The sequence below is a fragment of the Helicoverpa armigera genome, chromosome 15 (assembly GCF_030705265.1).
Source record: "Helicoverpa armigera isolate CAAS_96S chromosome 15, ASM3070526v1, whole genome shotgun sequence".
NCBI classification, from domain to species: domain Eukaryota; kingdom Metazoa; phylum Arthropoda; class Insecta; order Lepidoptera; family Noctuidae; genus Helicoverpa; species Helicoverpa armigera.
This window is the reverse complement of record NC_087134.1, coordinates 2057794-2082385: the sequence shown is the minus strand read 5'-3', so window position 1 is coordinate 2082385 and position 24592 is coordinate 2057794. Positions and strand designations below refer to the sequence as shown.

At 34.6% G+C, this 24592-nt stretch overlaps 3 protein-coding genes across 4 annotated transcripts in view; 2 read left to right on the top strand and 1 right to left on the bottom strand.

Annotated features, from left to right (window-relative positions):
- Positions 1-24592, bottom strand: part of LOC110373961 (hemicentin-2) — a 274475-nt gene that overhangs the window by 73302 nt on the left and 176581 nt on the right. The window contains exon 2 of one of the 2 annotated variants that reach the window (XM_049844850.2): positions 22934-23023. The exons of the other annotated variant lie outside the window; for it this stretch is intronic. The gene's annotated coding sequence lies outside the window, so the exon portion shown is untranslated. The remainder of the gene's footprint in view (positions 1-22933; positions 23024-24592) is intronic. 2 annotated transcript variants of the gene reach the window in all.
- On the top strand, positions 1294-5347 carry LOC110373958 (chaoptin). Its single transcript, XM_064038150.1, has 2 exons — positions 1294-1502; positions 2322-5347. The coding sequence occupies exons 1-2, from the start codon at positions 1478-1480 to the stop codon at positions 5045-5047; spliced, it is 2751 nt and encodes a 916-aa protein (XP_063894220.1). The 5' UTR covers positions 1294-1477; the 3' UTR covers positions 5048-5347.
- On the top strand, positions 7230-10290 carry LOC135116555 (toll-like receptor 6). Its single transcript, XM_049844835.2, has 2 exons — positions 7230-7499; positions 8893-10290. The coding sequence occupies exons 1-2, from the start codon at positions 7478-7480 to the stop codon at positions 10200-10202; spliced, it is 1332 nt and encodes a 443-aa protein (XP_049700792.2). The 5' UTR covers positions 7230-7477; the 3' UTR covers positions 10203-10290.

The following is a 24592-nucleotide window of genomic DNA, read 5'->3' as shown; positions in this document are numbered from 1 at the left end:
GAGTAGCTCTTATGAACTGCGGGTGAAACCTCTGGTGGACATTTGTAAGTTAATATAAATAAATATGTAAGTTCCTATTTTCTGTGAACTAAAACATGACAGTTTTAAATATTCATTGTGATCTCGTTCCAATTTGAAAAGTTTTACCATGTGAAACTGTAATGTTTTCTTGTCTTGTATTCATTTTTATGAAACTTTATACATTCTACGATACTTGTTCTGTAATTCTCAGAAAAAGTAGTACTGAAACATGAGATAACATGAACACGAAGAAACCTCACTTGTTTCTCAAGTTCTAGAAAAAATATAGGTAAGTAAAACGTAATTTTACTAGTTTTAGAGGTAGTTGTCGTGAAATGATTGGATATTTGATGTTTTATTAAAATAGTTGTGTACTTATGGTGTTACTTGTGTGTATGTAATATGTATTCTTTATTAGGTACCTTACATCTGGGTATCATTGTATTTTTCTCAATTATCCAAGTGTTTTTCAGTTCAGGCCAAAGATGGTTCTATATTTTAAAAGGAGCATGCAATGCTGGGTGTAAATATTTTGAATCATCTTAAACATTTGTAACAAAATATGCTTAGGTACCTCCTTATACTAGAGGTTACAGGTTTCTGTGTACCTATGTAGTTTTTTGCCAATAATACCTATTGATAGTACTCTAAAATGGACATTTGCCATGCAGTAGGTACATGTTTCGCAAAATGTACGTATTCAAGCCATTCGGATGCAATATCATTGATAAGTGTAACGTTGTTTCCTGTGAATATAAAAGGAATGGACCATATTTAGACTTGTTATTTTTACCAGCCGAATGTAGCTTCCTAAACGTGAAGGATTTTTTTCAATTCGGTTCATTAGTTTTGGAGCTTTTACGGTAAAAACCATTTTCTTTCTGTTCTATAATATTAAATATGCAGGGATATCCGAATCCCGACTATAAATTGCACCTACCTATTTGGCAGTCGTTACGGGCCAGTAAGTCTGACAACCACTCTTGCCTAGGAGTATTGGGTTATTTCCCGGGTAACTGGTTTGAGGAGGTCAAATAGAAGAGGTAAGACTGGAAGCCGACTCTAAAATAGTTGGAAAAAAGCTAGATGGTGACAGTTATAGGTATCCCAAACATGTTAAAATCAAATAAACAGTTAAAGTTAACACAACATTTTCCCTAATTTCTTATTGATAAAAACCCTAATTAATTTACACAAAACATACTTAAAACAATTTTTTTTGTATAACTATCTAATCGACTCCATGCCACATCCTGTTCTCTAAAATAATCATCAAACAAAGACCGGGCTTCATTATTATCACATCGTGCGTCGACTCTAACAGAAGCTTTCGTTTATAGTGATAATTAACATAATAATATTCACTATTCAATATTAATTTAGCAATCAGAAATGATTTTCGTAAGTGACGTTTTTGTGTAGTGAGAACGAACAATAAAATCTTAGAAGTGCCAAAATGGATTTGAGGAGCATTTTGTTGAGTACGTATTTTTTCATTTTTATATTCCAAATGACCCATACGTAAATAGGGATTTTTGTCGACTTCCCTAGAGGTGAAGATTTCAATTTGGATGTTGGTAGTTTTTGTGGTCCCTATCCTGTCCTCTCAAAAGCTACAGTGCTGAAGTGATTAACATACGGCACCACGCACGGTAGGCGGCAAATCAGATCTCATGTTGCATTGGTCTCTAAGAAATATTCTCAAAGCTTTTACACAAAAACCGTTCGACCGCGTGGTCTAACGGTTTTCTTTTGTTTGTCACAACCACCTTTTGAAGCAGTGCGTGGTGTCGCCTTAAGAATAATCCCCACTAATTTAAAAATTATAAATGCGAAAGCAACTCTGTCTGTCTGTTATGCTTTCACGTCTAAACCGCTGAACTGATTTTAATAAACTTTGGTACAGAGATAGGGTTGACCTTGAGAAAGAACATAGGATAGTTTTTATCCCATACTTTTGAACAATTCTCTTGGAAACGCGATATAACCGAACTCTACGCGGGCGAAGCCGCGGGTGGAAGCTAGTAATATATAAAACTAAATGTAATTGAAATAATGCAAACACCACGCCCTACTGTGCCATTAGTCATAGAGTATTATTTTTAATACTGCAATATTATATTGATTGACATGCATCTTTTAAAATAAAAGGTAGTTAGATCGCTAACTGTATAGACACACTTTCAATTTGACGACAACTTTACGCTCCTTCGACATTTGATCTATGATTATGCAATATTGTAATAGGTAAATGATCATTAATGATTTATGTATTAATGAAATGTGTCAATAAACTTCAGGTATCGTGGTGTTCTCATCCGTCATCGCGTCATCATCAGCGGGATGCACATGGACTTTCAACTCGAACAGTAGGAATTGTAACTACACCATCGTTTGTTCCACCAACCCTGGAAGCATCTCCAACCCAACCTGTAACGACGAGCCTTACGTCATCTTCATCATCAAGAACTCCAATCTTGACTACCTTACCGCCGCCCTCTTCTCCGCGACAAACTTCGACAGTCGTGTTCGCGAATTCATTGCACACGGCAACACCTGGACAACTATTGACACGTCTGCCTTCCGATATTATTCAAAGTCCATCAAAGTCGACATCTCCAACAACGAAATTCTTAAAGTACGTAATGAAGCATTCAAAAACTTACAGTACATTCAACTTCTGAATATATCGTATAACAAAATCGAAACTTTGTACGCCAACTCATTTGTGATGGCAGAATCAAAAAGTTTACTAGAATTAGATTTGTCTAACAACCATTTAATAGAATTATCAGGTGAACTGAATGAATTGCCTAAATTGAAAAAGTTACATTTACAGAACAATATGTTGACTAAGCTATCAGAAGACTGTTTTATGAATTTGAAAAATTTAGAATATCTCAATTTGCGGTCCAATCACTTGGTATCTTTGAATTTGACACTCACGAATTTGAAAATGTTGAAAACCTTAGATTTATCCTACAACTATTTGAAGAAGTTATCTGGATATGAAATAAATCGGATGGCAGCGATTGTGAACTTCAATGCATCGCACAATGCACTGACAACTGTGGATTATAATTGTTTCAACCAAGCTGTGTCTTTGAAAGTTGTAGATTTCAGCTACAACAGAATTAATGCTACAATTGAAAATATCAGGTTCGTTGTCAGCAGTGAGCTGGAGTATTTGGATTTTTATAACAATTCGATAACAGGCATACAGGAAAACGCTTTTATAAATGGGCATTTAAACTATTTGAATTTAATAAATAATAATATAACGGGTGAAATAAGAGAAAATACTTTTAGTGGTTTGCGTAATATAACTGAATTGGATTTGTCTAGGCAAAGCATAAGTAGTATTAAAAATAAGGCCTTCACCCAGATGGTAAATCTGAAGCATCTTAATTTAAGTACCAACAATATTATAGAAATAGAAAATGCTAGTTTCTCTAATTCATCTATTGCTGTGCTGGATTTGTCCCATAATAAGGTGACTCATTTAAATTTTCTTCAAAACTGTTTGGTTAATCTAACTGAATTGTATTTAAACAATAACAACATCTCAGTAGTATCAATAAGCAGTTTTGATGCTCAGACACAGATGAAGAAATTAGATTTATCAATGAACGCGATCAAGATAATTGAGGAGTATTCCTTACCGCTGCAGAACTTGCAATATTTGAACATCGTAGGCAATGCTTTAGCAGGAACAATAAAAGAAAATGTATTTAGTCCTGCTAAGTTCTTAAGGTTCCTAGATTTAAGTAATTTTAATATAACCCGCATTGAAAACTTTGCTTTTGTTGATCTCACAGGGCTGGCTCGATTGAATCTCTCAAATAATCAAATAGAAACTATAGAGCCGAATAATTTCATAGGAGTTGACAATATGTACAGTCTGGATTTGTCAAGTAACAGATTAACGAATTTATCCATCAATAGTACTTTCTTAAATAACTTAAAAGCTTTGTACATAAACGATAACTTCCTAACGAATATATCAGGTCTTTTCAAGAACAAAAGCAAATTATTATATCTTGACGTGTCAAACAATAAAATCACTAATCTATCGACAGTTGGAGCTAATATTTTCCCAAATATAACAGTATTACGTGCTTCCAATAATAAAATGAAAACGTTTAATAATGAAAACACTAATACTTTAACAACACTTATTGATCTGAGATTGGCGTCTAACGACATAAGTGATATAAACTTGAGTTATTACAAAGAACTTATGGCTGTAGATCTAAGCAATAATAATTTGACACATTTGAACATGTCACTTTTTAAGAATAATGAATTTCTACAGTCTCTAGATGTTAGCAGAAACAACATCTCAGATTTACCTCCAGGTACATTTCAATTTATGAAAAACCTGAAGGTACTAAATATGTCTTCAAATTTTTTGTCGAGACTACGATTTGGCAGCTTGAAAGGTCTTCATAAAACTGAAGTATTGGACTTATCAAAGAATAATATTGCAGTTTTAGACGTTGATGTTTTCCATGAATGTGACGAACTCAGGACTTTAATAATAGACTACAACCGCATCAAAACATTTGATCTTGAAAGACTCATTCTGATTTCGTTGAAAAAATTGAGGAGTCTAAGTTTAGGAGGCAACCCTATTTCGTGTAAAGAAATTGTTCATAATATAAAGTCTGCAAACGATACCTTCTATGCTATTAGACAAGTGGAGGTTACTTCTATTCACAAAATATATCACGAAGATAATGTTCATGGGATCAAATGTGGTGATGAAGCATATCTTAATGAAAATATTACTACTAAGCCAGAATTTAAAAAATCAACTGACGAACCTACACCATCTAACTCATCTACTAGCATCGTGTTAATTTGGTGTTCGATACTAACAGTCATTTTAGTAGCAGCTGGAGTTTTAGCTTATATAAAATTATATAAAAAACGTGTTGTTATTATTGGTAACAATGTATCAATGAACATGAGAAATTCAATTGTATCGGAGGTTTCAGACTTTCAAAGTGATCTTTTGGGTTAAGCAATATTTATATTACATTAAGATCGTAATAATAAAATTATTTGAATCGGCCTTAAAGTCCGCAATGTGATGTATATGTAAGCTGTTTAATTTTTGTTGCTTTGTTTATTTAAGATATTTCTTTATTTCCTGCGATGTATCCCACGTGGTGGTTATGTTATGATTATTTAAGGTATTTGTAATAATTATGAGAAATATTCAGAATCTGTAGAGCTGTGTAAAAGATTTATGTCTCGTGGAACTTTTAATTAAATTAAGGAATGTATTCAGAATGAGAAATCTTCTTATCGGCATGGAGGCACTTTGCTTGTACTATTATAATGATTAAGGAGTTCTGATGTGTTAATGTTGTCGATGTATAAATAAATTGTGTAATCTAGATTATTTTTGTAATCATTTTGTGTTTTATTTTCACAATCGGTATCAATTTCGGAAATCGCCAATTAATTTAATGTTATAAAGGGTGGGATGGATTAACATTAATTCAATTTATGAATTTCAACTGAAATACACAGATCAAAATAAAAACTGAAACCAAATGGAATAGCCAATTTAAAATATTAGTAAATGTGAATTGTATGTAAATTATTTTTTTAGTAAATGTGGTGACACCAAGACATACACAGTCTACTTAGTTTCTATTGTCAAGCAGAAAGCTTATATTTATATTTACAAAATAAATAAGGAAGCAAATGAATAATTCGCATTTATAATACAGTAAAAAAACATTTGACTAGTAAATAAACTTTGCTAAGCCAAACAAATTACCTGCAAAATTTTGCGGTTCGCCGAATCCTAAGCACCTGATTTTGCAGGATAGAAAATTAGCGGGGGCGGTTCTACTGTAAAATTTTAATAATGATCCCAAATCCAACGGAATACATTAGAGATTTTGTCGATTTAGTTTTGAAACTTCGGTAGAATTAATTTGCTGAGCGGAGTTTTCTTGAGAGCAAAATTGTGAGCTTGAATTTCAATGCGTTGTCAGATGCATGATCTGTGGTTTCTCAGATTTAGTGGGAAAATCTGGAAGTCTGAAATGTGTGATGAATATCAAGTAGAAAACTTGGTAGTAACTTATGGCAAATAGAGATTGTATGTAACTTAATTAAAGACAAACTGTCCCAAAACCAGGCGACTCAACAGAGTAACTGATAGTATTCTTGCATCTTGGACAAGAGACATGTTTCCTGCGTCGCTAAAAATATGATGATGATGCTGATGATGTCCTCATAACCGACTATAGGTTGTGGCGGCTATTCTCATGTAAGGAGATTAGCCAACTGCGCAGGACATATAGTGCACAAGCATTTGCGCAGACACACTATTCCTTCACTCTGATAGCCCGATGGGACACCAAAAATATACCGTAGAATTATCTAAAAAGGTGCAATATTTACATTCTAGCAACAAAAACCTTTAGCACACCAGCTGGAAACATTGAAGCGTAACACGAAAACAATTCAAACAAGAAAATCATCCAAATATATCTTGTATTCACGCGAATTGAGCACACAAACAAACCGTTTCGTTAAGTTGATACTTTATGTTGCGGCAAGAGAAAGTTGGCAAGTTGCCGGTAACAAGTCCATATCTCCCGAAGTTTAAGGTCAGCTCGGATTTATTGTTTATCAGCGATTCATTGATTAGGGGTAATCGCGTGTGAAAAATATTGATTAGGAATCGAATAAATAATCAGATGTATGCCGGTGTTTAAAGGGTCACCCACTTATAGGTTGGAAAGTTCAGACAAGTCACTACATCTGGTTAGACTGGAAGCCGTATTGAAGTCAAATATATTCTTGGAACTTCCAAATCAAATACTTGGAAGATCCAAGAATACCGAATTTGCTGTATCTGTTTACACTGAAAACCGAAACCTGGACATATTGTTGTAAAAAACAGGGTAAGCTAAATAAAACCGTTTAAAAACTTGGCAGATCACAGAAAATCCAAGAAAAAAATTTAAACAATTTTCGATCAGAAAAGCCAAAAATAAAATAATTTTCTTATGCTCTAATTCAACGTAAATAATACAGTACACAACTCATCGTGATTTCAAATTCGCACAAACTCAAAGACAACACGCATACAATAGCACTTAAAATTCCGAATTGTGTAAACACTGAAATATCTGATAACACAGGTGTGAGCGGGACAAACGTACAAACAAAGCGTTCTTCAGAACTGTTGTGTCGAACGAATTAGTTAAAAGAAGAAGTTATGAAGCATGGGCGTGTGGTAGACAAGAAACTGTTAATATATAAAGTGACAAAATTATAGATGAAATGGACTAACCTATTAACAAATGTGATGTTACGTTAATGTTGCAAGTTAACCAAGAATTGTGTTATCATTATTTACACACTGAGACTGTAACGTACGGACGTGCCGACATACAAACAGTTTTGAACGAACATGTAAAAAAATATGGAAAAGCAAATATATTCATGTAAGTGTTTTTTAATGAGTTAAAACTTTATTTCGTCATGTGTGTCATCATTTACCATTTTTAAATCGCAGATTATCATTACGATAAGCCATAAATCATTAGCTAGAAAGTGATCAGCAGTCGAACCAAAACATATCATTAGTAGTATCACCATTAACTTCTCAGTCACAGAGGTCAGATAGACAGTCGATCCATATGAATGGCAAGTGCATACTCAGCTACAGTCTGGTAGACTAGATACCAAAAAGACAGCCGGACAAGACAAAGTAGATGATGACGACGTCCTAAGTAATGCTCTGAAATTATATAGTGCAGCATAACAATTTGTGATGCACAATACTAGAAAATGCAAAACAGTAACTAGTAGTTATGAGCCAGAGCGATAACATAACAATAGTGTCCTTGTAGCTTATCCTACTGTTTTACACGCAAATGTCAGTTTGTATGTATACGACGATTTTAGAGTACAACTACTTGACTGATTAAGATTAGTGATAGAAGTAGATTAGACTCAAGGTAAGGTTTACATACAGTCGTTATCTAACCGTGTGTGAGAGTTGTAACCATGGAAAATGCCCAATTATGAAATAGTTCACAGGTCTAATCTAAATGACGTTCAACCAAGATTGGTCAAGATTATGGTTCTTTCTAAGTAAATGCTGAAATGCATGAATTTTTACATCATAGAAATGTTTCATTGTATGTAGGTGCACAGATTAATACTATTGGTGGATGTTAAACCAATCCATAATTACACAGCTGATCGCTTTTACGTTGCCGATAACACGGTCAATAAAATATAGCCATTGAAATACACATATGTTCGGATATACTGCCATTGAAATATGCAAAACAAACGGCTTCAGGCACACGACGTCACATTGGATTTTGCATAAAGTGTACGACTTAGCTCAAGGTCAAAGTAATAAATCACCAAATTCAATAGAAGTCGTACACAACTCTGGATGTAATGGAGATTATTCGATTAAGATTAAAAAAGCGTGTAGCATTAATTCTGATGAGAATGGTGCGATAATAAAACAGCTAATTGTTTTTTATGATTTCGTAAGAAATGGTTTTGTTGCTCTCTTCATTCGTGCTATCGGTTTAACTAGGCTTAAAAATGTAGTGGTATCTAGGAGATTAGCACTCATTCCTTTTTTAAATGAGAAGAGGCCTGTGCCTTGCAGTGAGACAGTAAAACTGGTGATGATGAAATTAACAATCAGAAATGAGTGACGACCAAGAGAGATAAACGTGAAAAGAGGGAACTTCAAAATCATGGCAATAAAGAATTGATGTCTCAAAATTATATACATCCAATACCTAATAAACTCTTCGTACTGAGAAGTAACATAAAGCAAGATGAACTACATTAAGTTTTATTTTTCAGGGCTAATCATCATCTACCTCTACATAACAAAGTCGACAGTGGGAAGCCTGTGCACTATCCGAGATGATGGCCACTGTTTCTACACCGTGAATTGCGATGATCCTGCCAGAATCAGTATAAACCGACCCTGTGATACCGATCCTTATGTCACACTCATCATCAATAAGTCCCCAGTACACAATGTTACAGCTAATGCTTTTAACACCAGCTTCGATAAATATGTTCAAATTCTCTCAACTGAGGACAATGATTGGAATAACGTTCAAGATTTTGCTTTCAGTAACTTCAAAAATGTTATGTACATCGACTTGTCTGAAAGTCACATTAAAAGTATAGGGAGAGCCTTTATTGGATTAGGACAGCTTGACTCCCTAAACTTGTCTCGCAATGACCTTGAAATAATAGACCCTGGAGTTTTTAAGTTTACCGAAGATAAAAGCAGATTATATTTGTTGGATTTATCTTACAATCTACTGACGTATTTACAAGAAGACTTTTTTGAAAATCTGTATAATTTAAGAAAATTATATTTGCAAGGGAACAAGCTGACATTTTTGGGACACCAACATTTTAAGCACTTGAAAAATTTGGATTATTTAAATTTATGTTGTAGCAACTTAAGTACACTAGATATAAGTTTAAAATCATTAACTACTTTGACAGAAATCGATTTGTCGAATAATAATTTAGAAAAAGTTGATTTGTTTGATCTTAAATCTTTAGAAGCCATTGATGTATCACATAATAATATTGAAGAAGTCATGTTTGATGAGTTCAGAGAATTTGCAAACCTTAGAGAAATTAATTTTGGTTATAATAAACTGAAGAATATTTGTGCGTCTGATGATAATCTAGTTACTAAGGTTTCCAAGCCACTAGTCAAAGTACAATTTGATCATAACAATATTAGTCACATAGATAGAGGCTTTTTCACTATTTTTAGTCACATTAGCCTTTTAGATTTAAGTCATAATATTCTTATTGAATTCGAACCAGATACTTTTAAACATGTTAAAGTTTTGCAAATATTAAATGTTCCGAACTGTAGAGTAACAATTAGTAAAGAAATATTGTCGACTTTAGAAAATACGTACATTTTTGATTCAACAAAGAATGATGATGACTGTCGAAAAGGGTCATATAATGTCAATAATGAAATAAAGTATACTGAAAAGTTTATGAGAAATAAAATATTGAATTTAGAAGAACCTATACCTAAATATGAAGTAACAAATGGATTCTTGACTTCCGTACTATTAGATAAAATTCGATTTTACCTGTCTGAATTTGTGAACAAAATCTTTACTTGAAACTCTATGGCTTTGTGATAAGTGTCAATTTAGACAAGTAATAGAATCGAGTCAAGTATTAAAGTAAAAAATTAAAAGGATTTTTGAGGTGGTGAACATTAATAAAATATTTTCGTAAACCAAGACCCATCAGAGACATTTATAATTTGTTTAAGTGACATTTAAATTCTATTGCTATTTGAATTGTACTTTGTTTTTGACGTGACAACGTCTTATAAATCGATGGAGCCGGCTGCACGCACGAAAAAACATGACTCATGCGGCGTTACCTCGCTCTGAGGCGTTACCCTCGCTCTGAGGCGTTACCTCGCTCTGAGGCGTTCCTTTTAAGGCTTGAAGTGCAAGCGAGAGCACGCAGCGAGCGACAAAGAGGCACAATCGGCAGCTACTCACGTTGTCACGTTCAACTATCGTCAGTAAAACGACTTTACAGACAATGGATTTTTATATACATTCTGTCACAGATATTAAATCAAATGGAAAATCACTGTAAAAAATTGAAGTAATTGGAATAAATGATTCTTCATTAGTATTAACTTTTCTTTTTGCGCTTTGGCATTTCTTTATTTCAATTTTATTGTAAAATAATGAGAAGGCGGCATCAATATTCGATAGTTTGTCTGTGTGAGTATAAATATGATAGTCTTACCTATCCCAGCCAGGCCGTATCGATATGTTGATGTAATAAAATAATATCGACGACTAAGTTAATCATCTAAGTTGACAGCAAACTGATTTCAAGATACTTAAATTCGTGACTTATTCAAACCAATCCCTTACTGATACGCACGTTTAAAAAGAGTAATGCCCAAGGGGGAGGCCTATGTTCAGCAGTGGACGTCCTATGGCTGAGATGATGATAATGATGATGAATGTCCGTTTTCACCAACAATCTCTTAACGTTACCCTAAGTAAGTAAGTCTCTCTTAGAATAAGGGCTCCCCCTAATAATAAAGGTTATAAGGGACAATTAAACTTTGGTGAAAACGAAATTCGTATTAAGTGTTCCCTAAATTCTCTTAAGGGATCCCTAAATTCAGCTATTTGTTGGTGAAAATAGGCATAAGAGTAACAAAATTTTACCAAGCGACTTAAAATGACCTTACACAAGAGGCTTTTAACCTGTGTCAAGGTCGATGCAATAAATCACCAATATTGAGCAGGAGTTTCATGTGATTACACCATGGTTAACCATGAAGATTATTCGATTAAGATAACAATGGTTTCTTGCCTTTCTCGTTCGTTTCGTTTCGTGCCTTTCTCCGTAACACTATTACCGCGACATTTAGGTATAATTGCTAACAGCGCTGTTATGGTGTAAAAATTCTCTTGTTTACATGGAGTGAATAATGTTACTCAATATTTGTTAATACCGATAAGAAAATGTTTTCATTTGTTAACCAACTTCCCAAAAGAGGTGGTGAAATAGCTGCATCCTCTAGTCTAGACACTGGCTTCTAGATTACAGTTGTGTAAAATATTTTTTAAAGTTGTACTTAAACTAGCAAGTTTTGTTTCATAGTGATGTATTCACGCAGTGCTAATAATAAATGATAATAAACATAACATTTGTTTGAACATTCTATTTGTCTTCAAAAAATATTTGACGAAAACTATTAAGAGATCCACTGCAATTGGCCACAGTATTGGCAACTTCAACTACATAATGTAGCTAAAAACGGATAATGAACTGTACCTAACGTTATCGAATTTAATTTATGCAATCTTTTGTACATTCGTTTACATGTCCCATGTTACTAAAAATCTTGGTATTTCCGAATCGGTTTTAAGTTCAATAGGATTATCTTCTCTTACAGGGTTCGTCATCTTATAATAAAGTCGTCAGTAGCAATTTTGTGTACAATTCGAAATGATGGCCACTATGACTACACCATGTACTAAGCTTCAAGAAACTATATGTTCTTCATTGCGACTAAACTATCCCTTTCATCACTCTTGTTATCAACCAGTCTCCCTTTCATAACATCACGGCTAATTTTATGGAAACATAAGACATTCGGATGTTTGTATCCGTCCGACAATACTTGGAATCTTATACAGGATTACGCTTTCCGTACATTCAAAAACATTGTGTACTTTGATTTATCTGATTCCACAAAAAAAAATAGACAACGTCTTCCTTGGGTTATCACAAATCGAATGATAGAATCTGTCACGGAATCACCTTGAATCTATCAACTCAGGAATTTTTAAGTTGTCCAAAAACAAAAGTAAATTGTTCTTATTAGATTTGTCATTTAATTTGCTGGCGTACTTATCCGAGGACGTTTTCCCAAATATGCAAAGCTTGAGAAAGTTATATTTACAAGGAAGCAAGCTGACTACCTTAGGGAAACAATATTCAGCAAACTTGAAAAACTTGGGCTTCTTTAATTTATGCTGTTCCAACTTAAAGACATTTAACTTGTCCTTGAAATATTTCAAGTCAAGGAATTGGATTTGTCGCATAATCTTTTGGAATCCGTTGATATTTCAGAAATGTTAACGCTTGAAAACATTCGTTTGTCCCACAATAATTTCCAAAAGCTAAAGTTTTGATTATTTTGAAAGATTCCCTTATCTTCGAGAGTTAGATCTCAGTTATAATAAGCTTAAGACTATATCTAGTTCAACCGATATTATTAATGCTAACGAAAGCAAACCATTAATAAAAATATATCTGGACAACAATGACATACCTAAGTTTCGTAAATGCAATCTTGTTATCACCTTTTTAGACTTTTTATAGTTACAAAAACAAATGACTAGCGAGCTGTTACTAGCTTACTCGTTGACACACATTAAGGTGCGTTTTGAATGCCAACTGCCGACCGCACTTACCCCGACTGATTAAATCGGCCACATTAGTAGATAGTAGTAGTGCTAGTAGTATAGTAGTAGTTTTTCTGTACCTACTTGCCTACATGAAATCGTTTTGGAACGTGGCGGCAGCAGCACGTGCCCATACATGTCAATTATTTTTATGCAGTCGTGGCATGTGCGGTCGGCAGATGCAGTCAGCAGCTAATATTCAAAACGTACCTTTAAAGGGACACCGCGCGTGACTTGATGAATAAAATCAACTGCTGTCACAAAATGGCACACGAATACCTGAATAATCAACTTAATATCGTAATACACGCAATTGTTATAAATGATAGTGATCAGATATAAAATATTGTGTGAATCAAAGCTGAAGAAAATCATATTTTTTTTTTATGACAGGGACATCGATTTGATCAAAGAAAGAGCTCGTGGTTAAGTAAAGCCTTGCCTAGCCAAAGCATTGATTGACCATAAGATTAAGCAACGCTTGGCACGGTCTTTCTATGGATGGCTGACCATCTTGACGTAACAAGTTCTGCTGTGTTTCGGAAGGCAGGATAAACTGGTCTTGGCTGTCATTTGAACATCTTTGGCAGTCGTTACGGGTAGTAGTCAGAAACTAAAACAGTCTTACCTTAGGACAGCCCGGTTAACTGGGTTGAGGTCAGAGAGGCAGTCGTTCCTGGTACTCAGCTGCATTCGGTTAGAATAGGAGCTGACACCAACATAGTTGGGAAAAGGCTAGGCAGATGATGATGGTTCGATTGAAGAAAAAAGGTACCTAAGGCACGAAACGAAGAAATTGTATTCTTCGAAATACATTGGATAAATGAATACCAGGAATAAATACAAAATTCTACAAACGCAAAGAATGTTTTTCATAGAAAAGTAGCACATTAAATACAGATGTATTTTTCTAATGGGCTATCAAGTTATTCCAATAAAACATTTTTTAAGGAAAAGCAAGTGAGTCGGGAAATTCGTTCAATTTATCTTGATATTGGCAAAGAAAACTATTCAGAAAATTTGATTTGAGTCTTTTCAAAGCTTTTGTGTGAGTGCCAGATGTTTCATTTGGAAATATAATAGGAAAAAACGTCTATTTCCACGTTATATTGTCATATGAGAATATCATTTATGTACAGAAATGAGTTTCGGTAGTACTTAGGTAGGTTATTGAATAATATGTCTATGACCCTTGAGTTTGTTTCGCTGTTTCATTTTCAAAGAACTGAATGTTTGACTTCAAAGAAAAGACGTGTAATAAAAGTGGTAATTTTAAACCATTTGTAAAATAATTTTCATTTACCAATTTCTCAAAACTCAAACAAAAATATTTAAACCAATAAAATATTTTTCTGAACGTATGAAAAGGCGTAAAAAGCTTCATTAATAAAGCAAGTACGTGTTAAAATAAATATCAATAAAAATATATTTTTGTAATTACACTGCGACAGAAAAGCAAATTCAATCACGCCTCATTCAGTGTACTGCACACCGTACAGTTTTTACAGCTGAAAAAAATATAAAATAGGTTATCGAAATCGAACGGTCCCTTAGAATAGTAAATTGGTACTGAATAGCTCATTGAATCCCTGAAATATTCAGTTAGAGCTCACACTAATGGAATTAATGCGAATTCAATGAAAAATATTCAATTCAGCGTTCAGGGAAAAATTTAAATAAAATATACGGTATGGTTTTTTTTTTTGTTTGCGTCTGAAAGGAAGTAATGATGTATTACATATTTTATGTTAACTACAACTACAATAATAATACAAAACCTGTACAAGTATTCTGAGTACATAAGTACGTATGTAGCTTCTAACAGCTATAATTTCATAAAAGAAGTGTCATTCACCCAAGTCACCCTGGTGAACAATCCAGTCCCTACGATTTCACCCGCGCCCCAAAGACGAATAAATAAATAAATACTTCCATCCATAAATCAAAACACTGAAAAGATACTCTACGAAAAAACAGAAGCTAAACAGAACGAAAATGGCAAAAAGACGGCAAACTTATCAAGTACCACGAAAGCTATCACAAAATATTAGTGTCACGTTCATTCATATTATTCATGCTCATGTATCTAAAGCTTAAAGTGTGGACGTAGGACGTAAATTATACGATATCATAAAAATGAGAGTTAAGCTACGTTCGGACTGGCTACTTCATATGTACAGTTGTGGACATCAGTGTTGGAGCCACTTTCAAACCTAAGTAATTTTGTAGTGTAATATGTACCTTCGACAGATTACTCTACAAAATTGTGACAAATGAAATGGGAACAATAGTAAATGACTTGTTCATAATGTACATTACTAAAAGTGGTCTATACTTTTAGTCAGTTACGCGTACACACATTTTAAATGCACCGCGTGGTGCGGGTCATAAATCATCTAGACAAGGCCTGGCAAGGCAAGGATCTGTATTTCCTATCTGACTAACTACAGTACCTACTTAACACGGGTCATAAGTATACATAAGTCTCTTCGAAATCTAGAAGACTTGACATTGAACTCGTTTTATGTAATATGGATGAACAATGTACCCCCGTGGCGGTGGCATATTTTAAATGCGGACTGTACCATGTAACTATTGGTCATCATCAGCCTATCGCAGTCCACTGCTGGACATAGGCCTCTCCAAGTGCTCGCCACTGAGATCGATTTTCGGCTTCTCGCATCCAGCACCTGCCAGCCGTCTTGCGCAAGTCATCACTCCACCGTGCCTGAGGACGTTCTACACTACGTTTGCCGAGGCGTTGTGTATTATAATATAACTATTGGTCACTGTACCAGATACCTACGCGTACTGAAACGACTATTCTGTACGCAGCTTAAGTAGCAAAATATAAACTGCTTTTTGGGTTGTAACGTTTTGTGCCATGATTTTAATGTAGCTCCCGTTGGCTGGTGCTACATATTCATGACTGCTTATACGGTTTTTATGTGAAAACTTCGTTCGAATGCAGTCCGGATGAATTTGGCTTCGTGTGCAGTTTCAAATAGCCTCTGCTTGGTAAGTATTATGGGATTCTTATTAGCATTGCGGAGATTCGTGGGTAAGTATGTATCTAAATTCCGTATATGACAGTATGATCGTAGTATTTTATTAATAAATAGTAACGGGAAGTTAAAAAAAAAAACAAGCACCGATCGATCAAATTGCTATAAAAATCAGGGCTGTGAAAATACTTGGATCATTTTAACGCCTTGTAGTACACAATTATTGCTCCTAATCTAAAATAAATGAAACTGGTCATTTGCCGATTTTGTATTTTATAGAGGAATCATTTTTTTTATTATTTGTTTGTATCTTAAAGGCTTCGAAACTACTGAACCGATTTGAAAAATGCTTTCACTACTAAAAAGCTACATTTTTCCCAAGTAACATAGGCTATATTTTATCCCAGTACTGATAAATCGGCAAGTGATATATAAAGAAATGCTAAGTTAGGCAAATATTTTCTCAAATCTAATCATTCGCAGAGATCCCCAAAATAGACGTACTTCCATACTCCCATTTCCATTTCTGACTACCAAACAGTTTCATTGGTCAAATTCCTACACTTATATAGTCAGAAATATTGGGTTAACAGCACAGTTCCTATTTAACTTTGTCGGAATCAACAAGACAAGATTTTCCCAACAAAATGGCGTCGAAAACTTTCTGAATGTACGAATTAAGATTGGACCCTGTCTCTGAATTTTGGTAAACTCAACTCGAAAGTCGGCCATTGTCAGACGAAGTTGAAATAATATTTTTTTGTTGGATTTCTTTGACAGAAGTCATATATCCGTGTTTGAGTTTGCTCTCTTAATAATTTCTCCGAGTTTATTTTGGCAAGGTTATGGCGTTTTGAGAGCGTTATTTTTATTAGATTCGTTTGATAAGATTTGTTTTCTGATATTGCTTTTGTAATTAATAAGGATGAGAGATTACATTTTGCAATGGGAATGATAAAAATGTTGATGATGATGAATAATAGACTAGATATCACGCATAAAGTAAGTTACAGCTGAGCCTGAAAACCGTCTGAGCATGACAATATATTGCAGGATTTTTTATATATTTCGCACTTAAACATGAAAACGAATTTTCTCCAATCAAACAAAATGTAACGCCAAAAAGAACCTTATCACTAATTCATAAAATTCCGCATTATTGACTTTCTTTTATTGCTAGACAAGGACGCCGCTATCTGTCAACATCTCCTTCTCTTTCCCTCTGAGCAAATGATCCGGCACGGGGTACTCTGATCAATTAATTGAAGGGTCCATAACACGGAGTAAGGAAAGATGAGCGGAGATGCCATAATGCAGGTAGGTCAGGCGCCTTCTTGATTGTCACATTTGTACGGTAGGCATGAACAAAAATATCAGTTGCGAGTGAACTAACGAGGTATTCAGGTTCTTTAAAACATCTGTCAACGATTTTTAGTATTACAATAAAAAAATCGGGTCAAAAGAAGGCGTATAAGGGGCAAGATAGTAACGTTCCTCGTCCCCCGCACACCCACATTATGGCGCGCCACACTTTCTTAGGAGATTTTCCGTTATGGCACCTCCGCTAGTCATTTTGTTCTCCATGGTCCACAGCTATATATCGTGAGTACGGTTAATCACATTAACGTGATTACTGATAAAAGTCACCCTTATGCATCAGATAGGATAGGTAGAGATTGTCATCCGAATTTAGTCGGGTTATGTATTTCGGATGTCAAGTGTTCTTGGTATGGGTGTTGATTTTAGGTACTGTCTTGATAATATTATCTATATTTATATTAATAAGCTGAAGACTTTGTTACGTTGAACGCATCAATCTCATGAACAACGGGTTCGGTTTGAAGTATTCTTCTAATGTTAGGTAGTAAAACCGAGCTACATATAAGCTTTTGATTAATTATGGAAGCGCGAAGTAATTTCGCGGCACGCTGTAGAAATCTCAGCCTGAAGGTTTAATACAATTTGAGTTTGTAGGTGATTTAAACAGACTAAACTGAGATTTTTAGCTTTTTAAAGACTAAATAAAAAGACTATCAAATATGTAGTGACCTATATTCGATACGCAATACCAACATAACTGTAACATTTAAGTAAAAATATACTCTTAACATTCTTCAAAAGATACCCTCATCCTGTCTTTATTTATAAAGATCTCCATCACATCCTATGTCCAAAATGATATTTTACGTAAAAGACAAAATTTCCGATACTCTAGTCGGACCTGTTACGCGTATCACACACTGCCACGCTTCACGCACTGGTGCGCGAATCAACGCATCTGAAAACGCGCTTCGACGCTTTTGTTCCGCGTGTTTTATATTGAGTGAATGTCGATAGGAATTTGTTTTGTTTTCACAGAAGGTTTGTGTGAAGTAACCTTTTACTTACGTACTTGAATGATTTATTTCTTTTAGTATGTTGCTGAAAATTGAAGCCGACCCCAACATAGTTGGTAAAAATGCTCGAAGGATGGATGTTGCTGAAAATATCTGTATAACGAGTGACAGGGAGGAATAAAAGCGAAGACAAAATAAAATTGGGAACAGGGCAGGAAAATGAATTCACTAAATAGCCACCATCATCATCTTAGACTTGAATATTATCATTTAGGCCTTCCTCAGCGATTTCCAAAAGCGAAGCGACCCGTGTCTTAGTTCTCATAATAAGTACCTATTAAAAACCGCAGCCTCAAGTGCTTACACACGCATGGTAGTGTGAGATCCACTTCAGCATCAATTCTTACAGCCGTACCAAAGTCAATAAAATTTGTCTGAAAGAACACACGAATCCGAGCGAATTCTTTATATAAGAGTCGTGTTCAAAAAACTTTTAGATGGACATTTTTTTTTTCCTTTGATCCCCCGTTTATACTCCTTACGGGAGTTTTTCTTATATTTATTTAAGTTTACTTCGTTTATTACGACTTTGTATTTAAGGGAAGCCTCAAATGGATGGTGTCTTTTGTAAGTGTGTGTGTATTTGTAGATGTTTTTGTGTCTCTGTGTGTGTGTGTTTGTACGTGTGTAGGTATGGGATTGTGGCGAAAAGTAATGAAATCGTGTACTACTGAATGGGAACCGTGTTGTGTATTGTAACAGCTTTGTCAGTGATTTGAGTACGAAATGTGGGTAGTTTGTGATATATTTTGGAATACTTTGAGTTCGTATATGTAATATTATGTTATTTGATTGTAACGGTTGCCAGGATAGAAACGAGGAGGTTGCGGTGACAGGAAGCCAAATTTTAAACCAATTTTGTTTTTCAAGTTTTTTGGCTTCCTATAGTTATTATTTATTGTACTTTTTTTCAGTTTTGTGACATAATGTAATTAACTTTTTGATCTATTGATTTCTCTTTACTTCAAAGTCGGATCAACTTTTTAGCAAAATTAATAAAAAAAAACTATTGAGTGGTTTGGTTCTAAATTCTAGCTTAGCAACCAGACACATAGTATCAAAATATTTCCAAGAAATTCCTGATTCAAAATCAGTTCGAATTTCAAATCACCTCAACGTATTTCCATTTTTAAACCGAATCACGGTTAAAACTCAATTACCGTTTCGAAAGCCGAAAAGTTTGAACAATTTGAATTTGGCAACCGCTGATTCTAAGGTTCGTCCAATAGAGATTTAAATCACGTTCGTTTGAACTTATAGCTGACACAATAAATTAGAAGGATACGAACTATTTTCGGAATCAGGTGGGTGGTTTGGAAATCAGAGTTTAATCTAGGAATAGCGAAAAAGGCTTCCTGCCTTGTAATCATGATTTGATTAGTAGGCAGAAAGCCTTGAGCTTAAAAAATAAAACCAACTTTCAATACTAATCAAAAACCTTTTCATAAGTATCTAAAAATAGTATGCTGAATATCGTATCAAAATCGGTTCAGACAACCGTTAGATGATTGCTTACATACATACACACACAGGTCAAAAAGAGAACCTCCTTTTTTAAGTCGGTTAAACAGCATCTGTATTTTGAGTTATTTAGAGTCACAAAAACAGCGCCATCTATTTACTAGTAAGCTCAAAAATGTCCGTACTTTTTTTTTTGCTGTGGGTTAGCAGCGGTGAGGGAGTGTCAGACTTTTACTGACTAAAAACCGTCGTGCTCCGTCATAGGCCTTTTATGTACCAGGGCCGCGGTATCTCTTTCGAACAACCCGCAGCCCCGGCAGGCCTTGGCCCTCCTGGGCCCCACTGGGGTTGCTGACATCTCTTTGAGGAGTGCATGGAAGAATGCGCGCCGTCGGCACGGGAAAATGTCGGTTTTTAATTTAAAATTATCTGTCAAACGAAAGCAAAAAAGAAAAAACATGTAGGCATATGTAACCTTGGCACACTGTCTTTTCATCCAGTGAGTGAAGTCTTTAGTACTTCAGCCTAACATTATCTATCCCTATTCTATTTAGTATTCCGCTCATTTCTATTCGTATCTATTTTATCTAGTCTGTGTCTATTCCTAACCAGACTCAGTTGATTCGTTTTATCAATTGGTTTCTGGCTCTTTGGGATTACTGGAATCCTTATCTGTTCTGCGAATTATTTCTCCTATTTATACCTAACTACTATCTATCACAAGTTTCGTGATGTGTGTGTGATAAAATTGATAAAAATACTGAACTAGTGAAAATGTGACCAAAATAGATTTGAATCTTCTGATTCTTTTTGTTTTCAAAGATGACTGGTTAAGAGGACTTTATTTTAAACTCTTGATCGATTTCCAAAAAAACTATCAAAATTAGACTACGGAATCAGCTATGCATGATGTTTTTATTGCATTGCCATTTACTTAATAACTTCCCTGTAACATAAGTTGACAGACGACCTTATAAAGGTCGCCGGAAGACGATCTAAGGGGGAGGCCTATGTTCAACAGTCGACGTCCTATGGCTGAGATGATGATGATGATGAACATAAGTCATTTATTACACACAGACTGTTTAATTATAGTGTCTGCATTGAGATCACTGAAGTGGTTAATATGACTCAGTCTCCGAGGCAGTTAGGTAAAATATTTAACCCTTATTGTTTTTTCAGCCCCTAATATATCAAGGTATAAAACCTAACTTCCATACAAACCCTTTGTTCCAAAATATATTTTGTTCATAAACAAAAACTTCGTAAACAGATACCTAGGATATTTTAAACAATAAATTAGAAGGCCAACTATTTGGTGTTTAAATATTTTGGCCGAATCGTTTCGGTTAGGGTAGACGAAAGAATTTCGTGAATTCTCTACCTATATTACAATGTTACCCGTATTTAGAGCATCGAACCAACGGGACTCGCATAATCCTCTATGTGAGAAAATCTGCCAACTTAAGCTTGAGAGGTGAGGTAACGCAGCAAATAACTAGTTGCTAGTTTCAACTACCTACAGAAATAGTAGCTCACTTATGCATTTTCGATCAAATGGTCACGAACGCAGACGATAAAATTGTTAAACACATCTACTTATCACACATGTAAACTTGACGTAGATACAATCAAGCTTTTCAATAAGTTACATTTTCCCAGTCAAAATTGAAAAATAAATATGATTTATATGTACCTAGATAAAGTTGAAAATCTATTGAAGTGTGACAGATTGTAGATGTCAATGTATTAGAGGCTGTACTACATACACTGTGAATATGACCTCTGCTCTCGTACTCACCTACCTACCTAGAAAATACGGCACTGACTCGTCCAGTTGGTAACATTCTCCAAGTACCCATAGCGACAGTGGGGTAGAAAAAGTTATCTCATCCTGTATGTGTTAAAGGGTGATTGCTTCTGTTTTCTATATGAAGGTTACATCGGAAATGGGGTGAGTTGGCCAGTAAACACGATATTTTTACCCTTTGTTTTTTGTTCTGGTTGATATGATGATATCTGTTAAAGCAAGTCTCATAACTAGACTGTTATAAGAATATTGGAAAGTAATAAACAAAGGATTATTTGAGAACTAACTTCCATAATAACCAGCAAAGTGGACAAACGACCTTGTGACGGTCGCTGGAAGACGCTGGATGCAGGTCGCCTCCAACAGGTATCTGTGGAGATCTAAGGGGGAGGCCTATGTTCAGCAGTGGACGTCCTATGGCTGAGATGATGATGGTGATGAACTTCCATTTATTAACTTTATTTATTTAACCATTAATGTACACAGTAAGCACACACGAAAGAAGTAGAAGTAACATAAAATGGTACAAAGGTACTGCTTATTTTTAAAGCAATCTCTTCCAGCAGACCCGTAGTAGGAGAGTTAGAATATAGAGATGTAGACATCCATCTTTTTCTTGAGAAAACTACTTTCCACACATGGATAAATAGTACCTATCTAATTATCATGTTAATTAGCATGGATCTTGTTTTAGCAAAAAACCATTCAGCAGTTTTTGTGTGAAAAAGTAATGTAAAAAGTACATAAAACGACATCAAAAATAATACCAGCCCACTTTTTTCATAAACACAGGAAAAACTGCAAAATGTCCACAAAACTATCCATTTCCTCCATTTATTTACTTCCGATATCCATAAAAAATAATAAAACCCTCGGGAACCAATTACATCGGTATCAGGTAATACCATTGCACATATTCAATGGCTCCAAAGGTTTTAATACGGTAAGGTAGGGGCCGCTTCACAAACATAATACTTTCATATAAAAGGATGAGTTTTATGAAATTTCTGAACGGAATTCAAAAGGATAGTTTGAATGGAACTGAAATATTAAATTAGAAAGTCTTTTGAATTAGTTTGTAGGAATAATAATTATAGTTGTGAAATAATCGTCAGTTGAAATTAACGTATTATTAACACCATAATTTAACTGTAATTTTTGTGAAGATAAAATACCTATTATTAATACAGTTCTAAAAACCAAATAATAATAAGTAAGGAACCAAACCTCGAGTATATATTTTTTCTCCTAACTACACAGGGCTATATTTTTCTTCGTTGATGTAGTACTTCGCTCGTACAATACGATGTATCTTACCTGAAACAACAAAAAATGTTACATTAATTACACGTAAGAAAAATGTTTTCTTAGTTATTTTCCTGTAGGAAGATATTGTAGTGGGTGTTTCTTAATACCACCGACAATGTTCTGACATTTAAGTTCTTATTGTTAGAATCCTTATTTAATATAATAAATTGCGAAAGTCTGTCGCGGTTTCACGCCAAAACTACTTAATCGAATTAATTTAATAACTGGTAGTTATACAAATGCCTAGAGCAGGCAAAAGGTCATAGGCTACTTTATAAAGGGATGAAGGAAGTAATTCCCTCTGAACGCGGGTGGAACCACGGAAAACAGCTAGGTACATAATAGTAACTATAAGGTTGCTTAACTTATTTAAATCTTTCAACTTGTTTAATTTATTTCTAGAACCAACAAGAATTACGGCAACCTCGTCAACCTGTTTAGATAATATATTTAGTAATTGTACCGCCACGGAGACTCTGATTACCAATGGCCTTCCTTCCGATCACCGTGGTCAACTGGCACGGTTTCCTGATAGACAGCATAAAATCAAACGGGAAATAACATGTCGCCCCTTAACAACCAGTCGTTTTAATACTTTCAAAAATAATATAATTGCAAAACTAGGCTATGAGATATTAGATAATGACAATCCCCATTTAATGTACGGAGCTCTGTTCGATATCATTAAATATGAATTTAATTCTAGTTTTAAAACCAAAACTTTCGTAATAAAAGAAACGGCTAATTTCAATGAGTGGGCTACCCCCGGCATTTACAAGAGTAGAGCTAAGTTGTATGAGCTGTATGAAATGAAAAATTATAAATTTGATGAAAATTTTATTACATTTGTTAGAAATTATTCCAAATTGTTTAAAAAAGTCTGTCATGCGGCAAAATCGATGTATTTTAGTAATAAAATCAAGAACAGTAATAGTGTAATTAAAGCTACGTGGAATATTATTAATAGTGAGACTGGAAAAAATAAACAGCGTGATACTCGATACAAAATCGTTGATGAGGATCAAGTTTATGAGAAAGATTCGGATGTAGCTAGAGAATTTAATACCTTCTTTTCTAATATTGCAATAAAGACCACTAGCGACTTAGACTCCTCTACCACCAACGCCGAAAAATGTTTACGAAGTAGTGTTAGCCAATGTGAAGCCACATTTACTTTTAGTTATATTACACCTCATGATATAGTTAGAACCTTCAAGTCATTAAATTCAAAAAAGACAGGTGACTTGTGGGGTATCTCTGTAAAAGTTATAGACTGTATTATTGTCGATATTGCACCCTATTTGGCTAGTATATTTAATGAGTGTATTGACTCAGGTACCTTTCCGGAACTTATGAAATACAGTAAGGTTATACCACTCTTTAAATCAGGGAGCAAGAATGACCTAGGCAACTTTAGGCCGATTTCAATTTTACCCGCGTTAAGCAAAATTTATGAAAAAATCATTTTAAATCAGCTACTGCGCCATTTCAATGTACATAATATTTTACATGCGGAACAATATGGTTTCACTAAGGGTCGCTCAACAACGGATGCCGGAGTTGCTCTACTGAAGCACA

Bases quoted from the DNA above. Each gene is read 5' to 3' on its own strand.
- LOC110373958 (XM_064038150.1), top strand. From the start codon at position 1,478: ATGGATTTGAGGAGCATTTTGTTGA. The intron at 1,503-2,321 runs GTACGTATTTTT...AATAAACTTCAG, and splicing joins TTTGAGGAGCATTTTGTTGA to GTATCGTGGTGTTCTCATCC.
- LOC135116555 (XM_049844835.2), top strand. From the start codon at position 7,478: ATGGAAAAGCAAATATATTCAT. The intron at 7,500-8,892 runs GTAAGTGTTTTT...TTTATTTTTCAG, and splicing joins GGAAAAGCAAATATATTCAT to GGCTAATCATCATCTACCTC.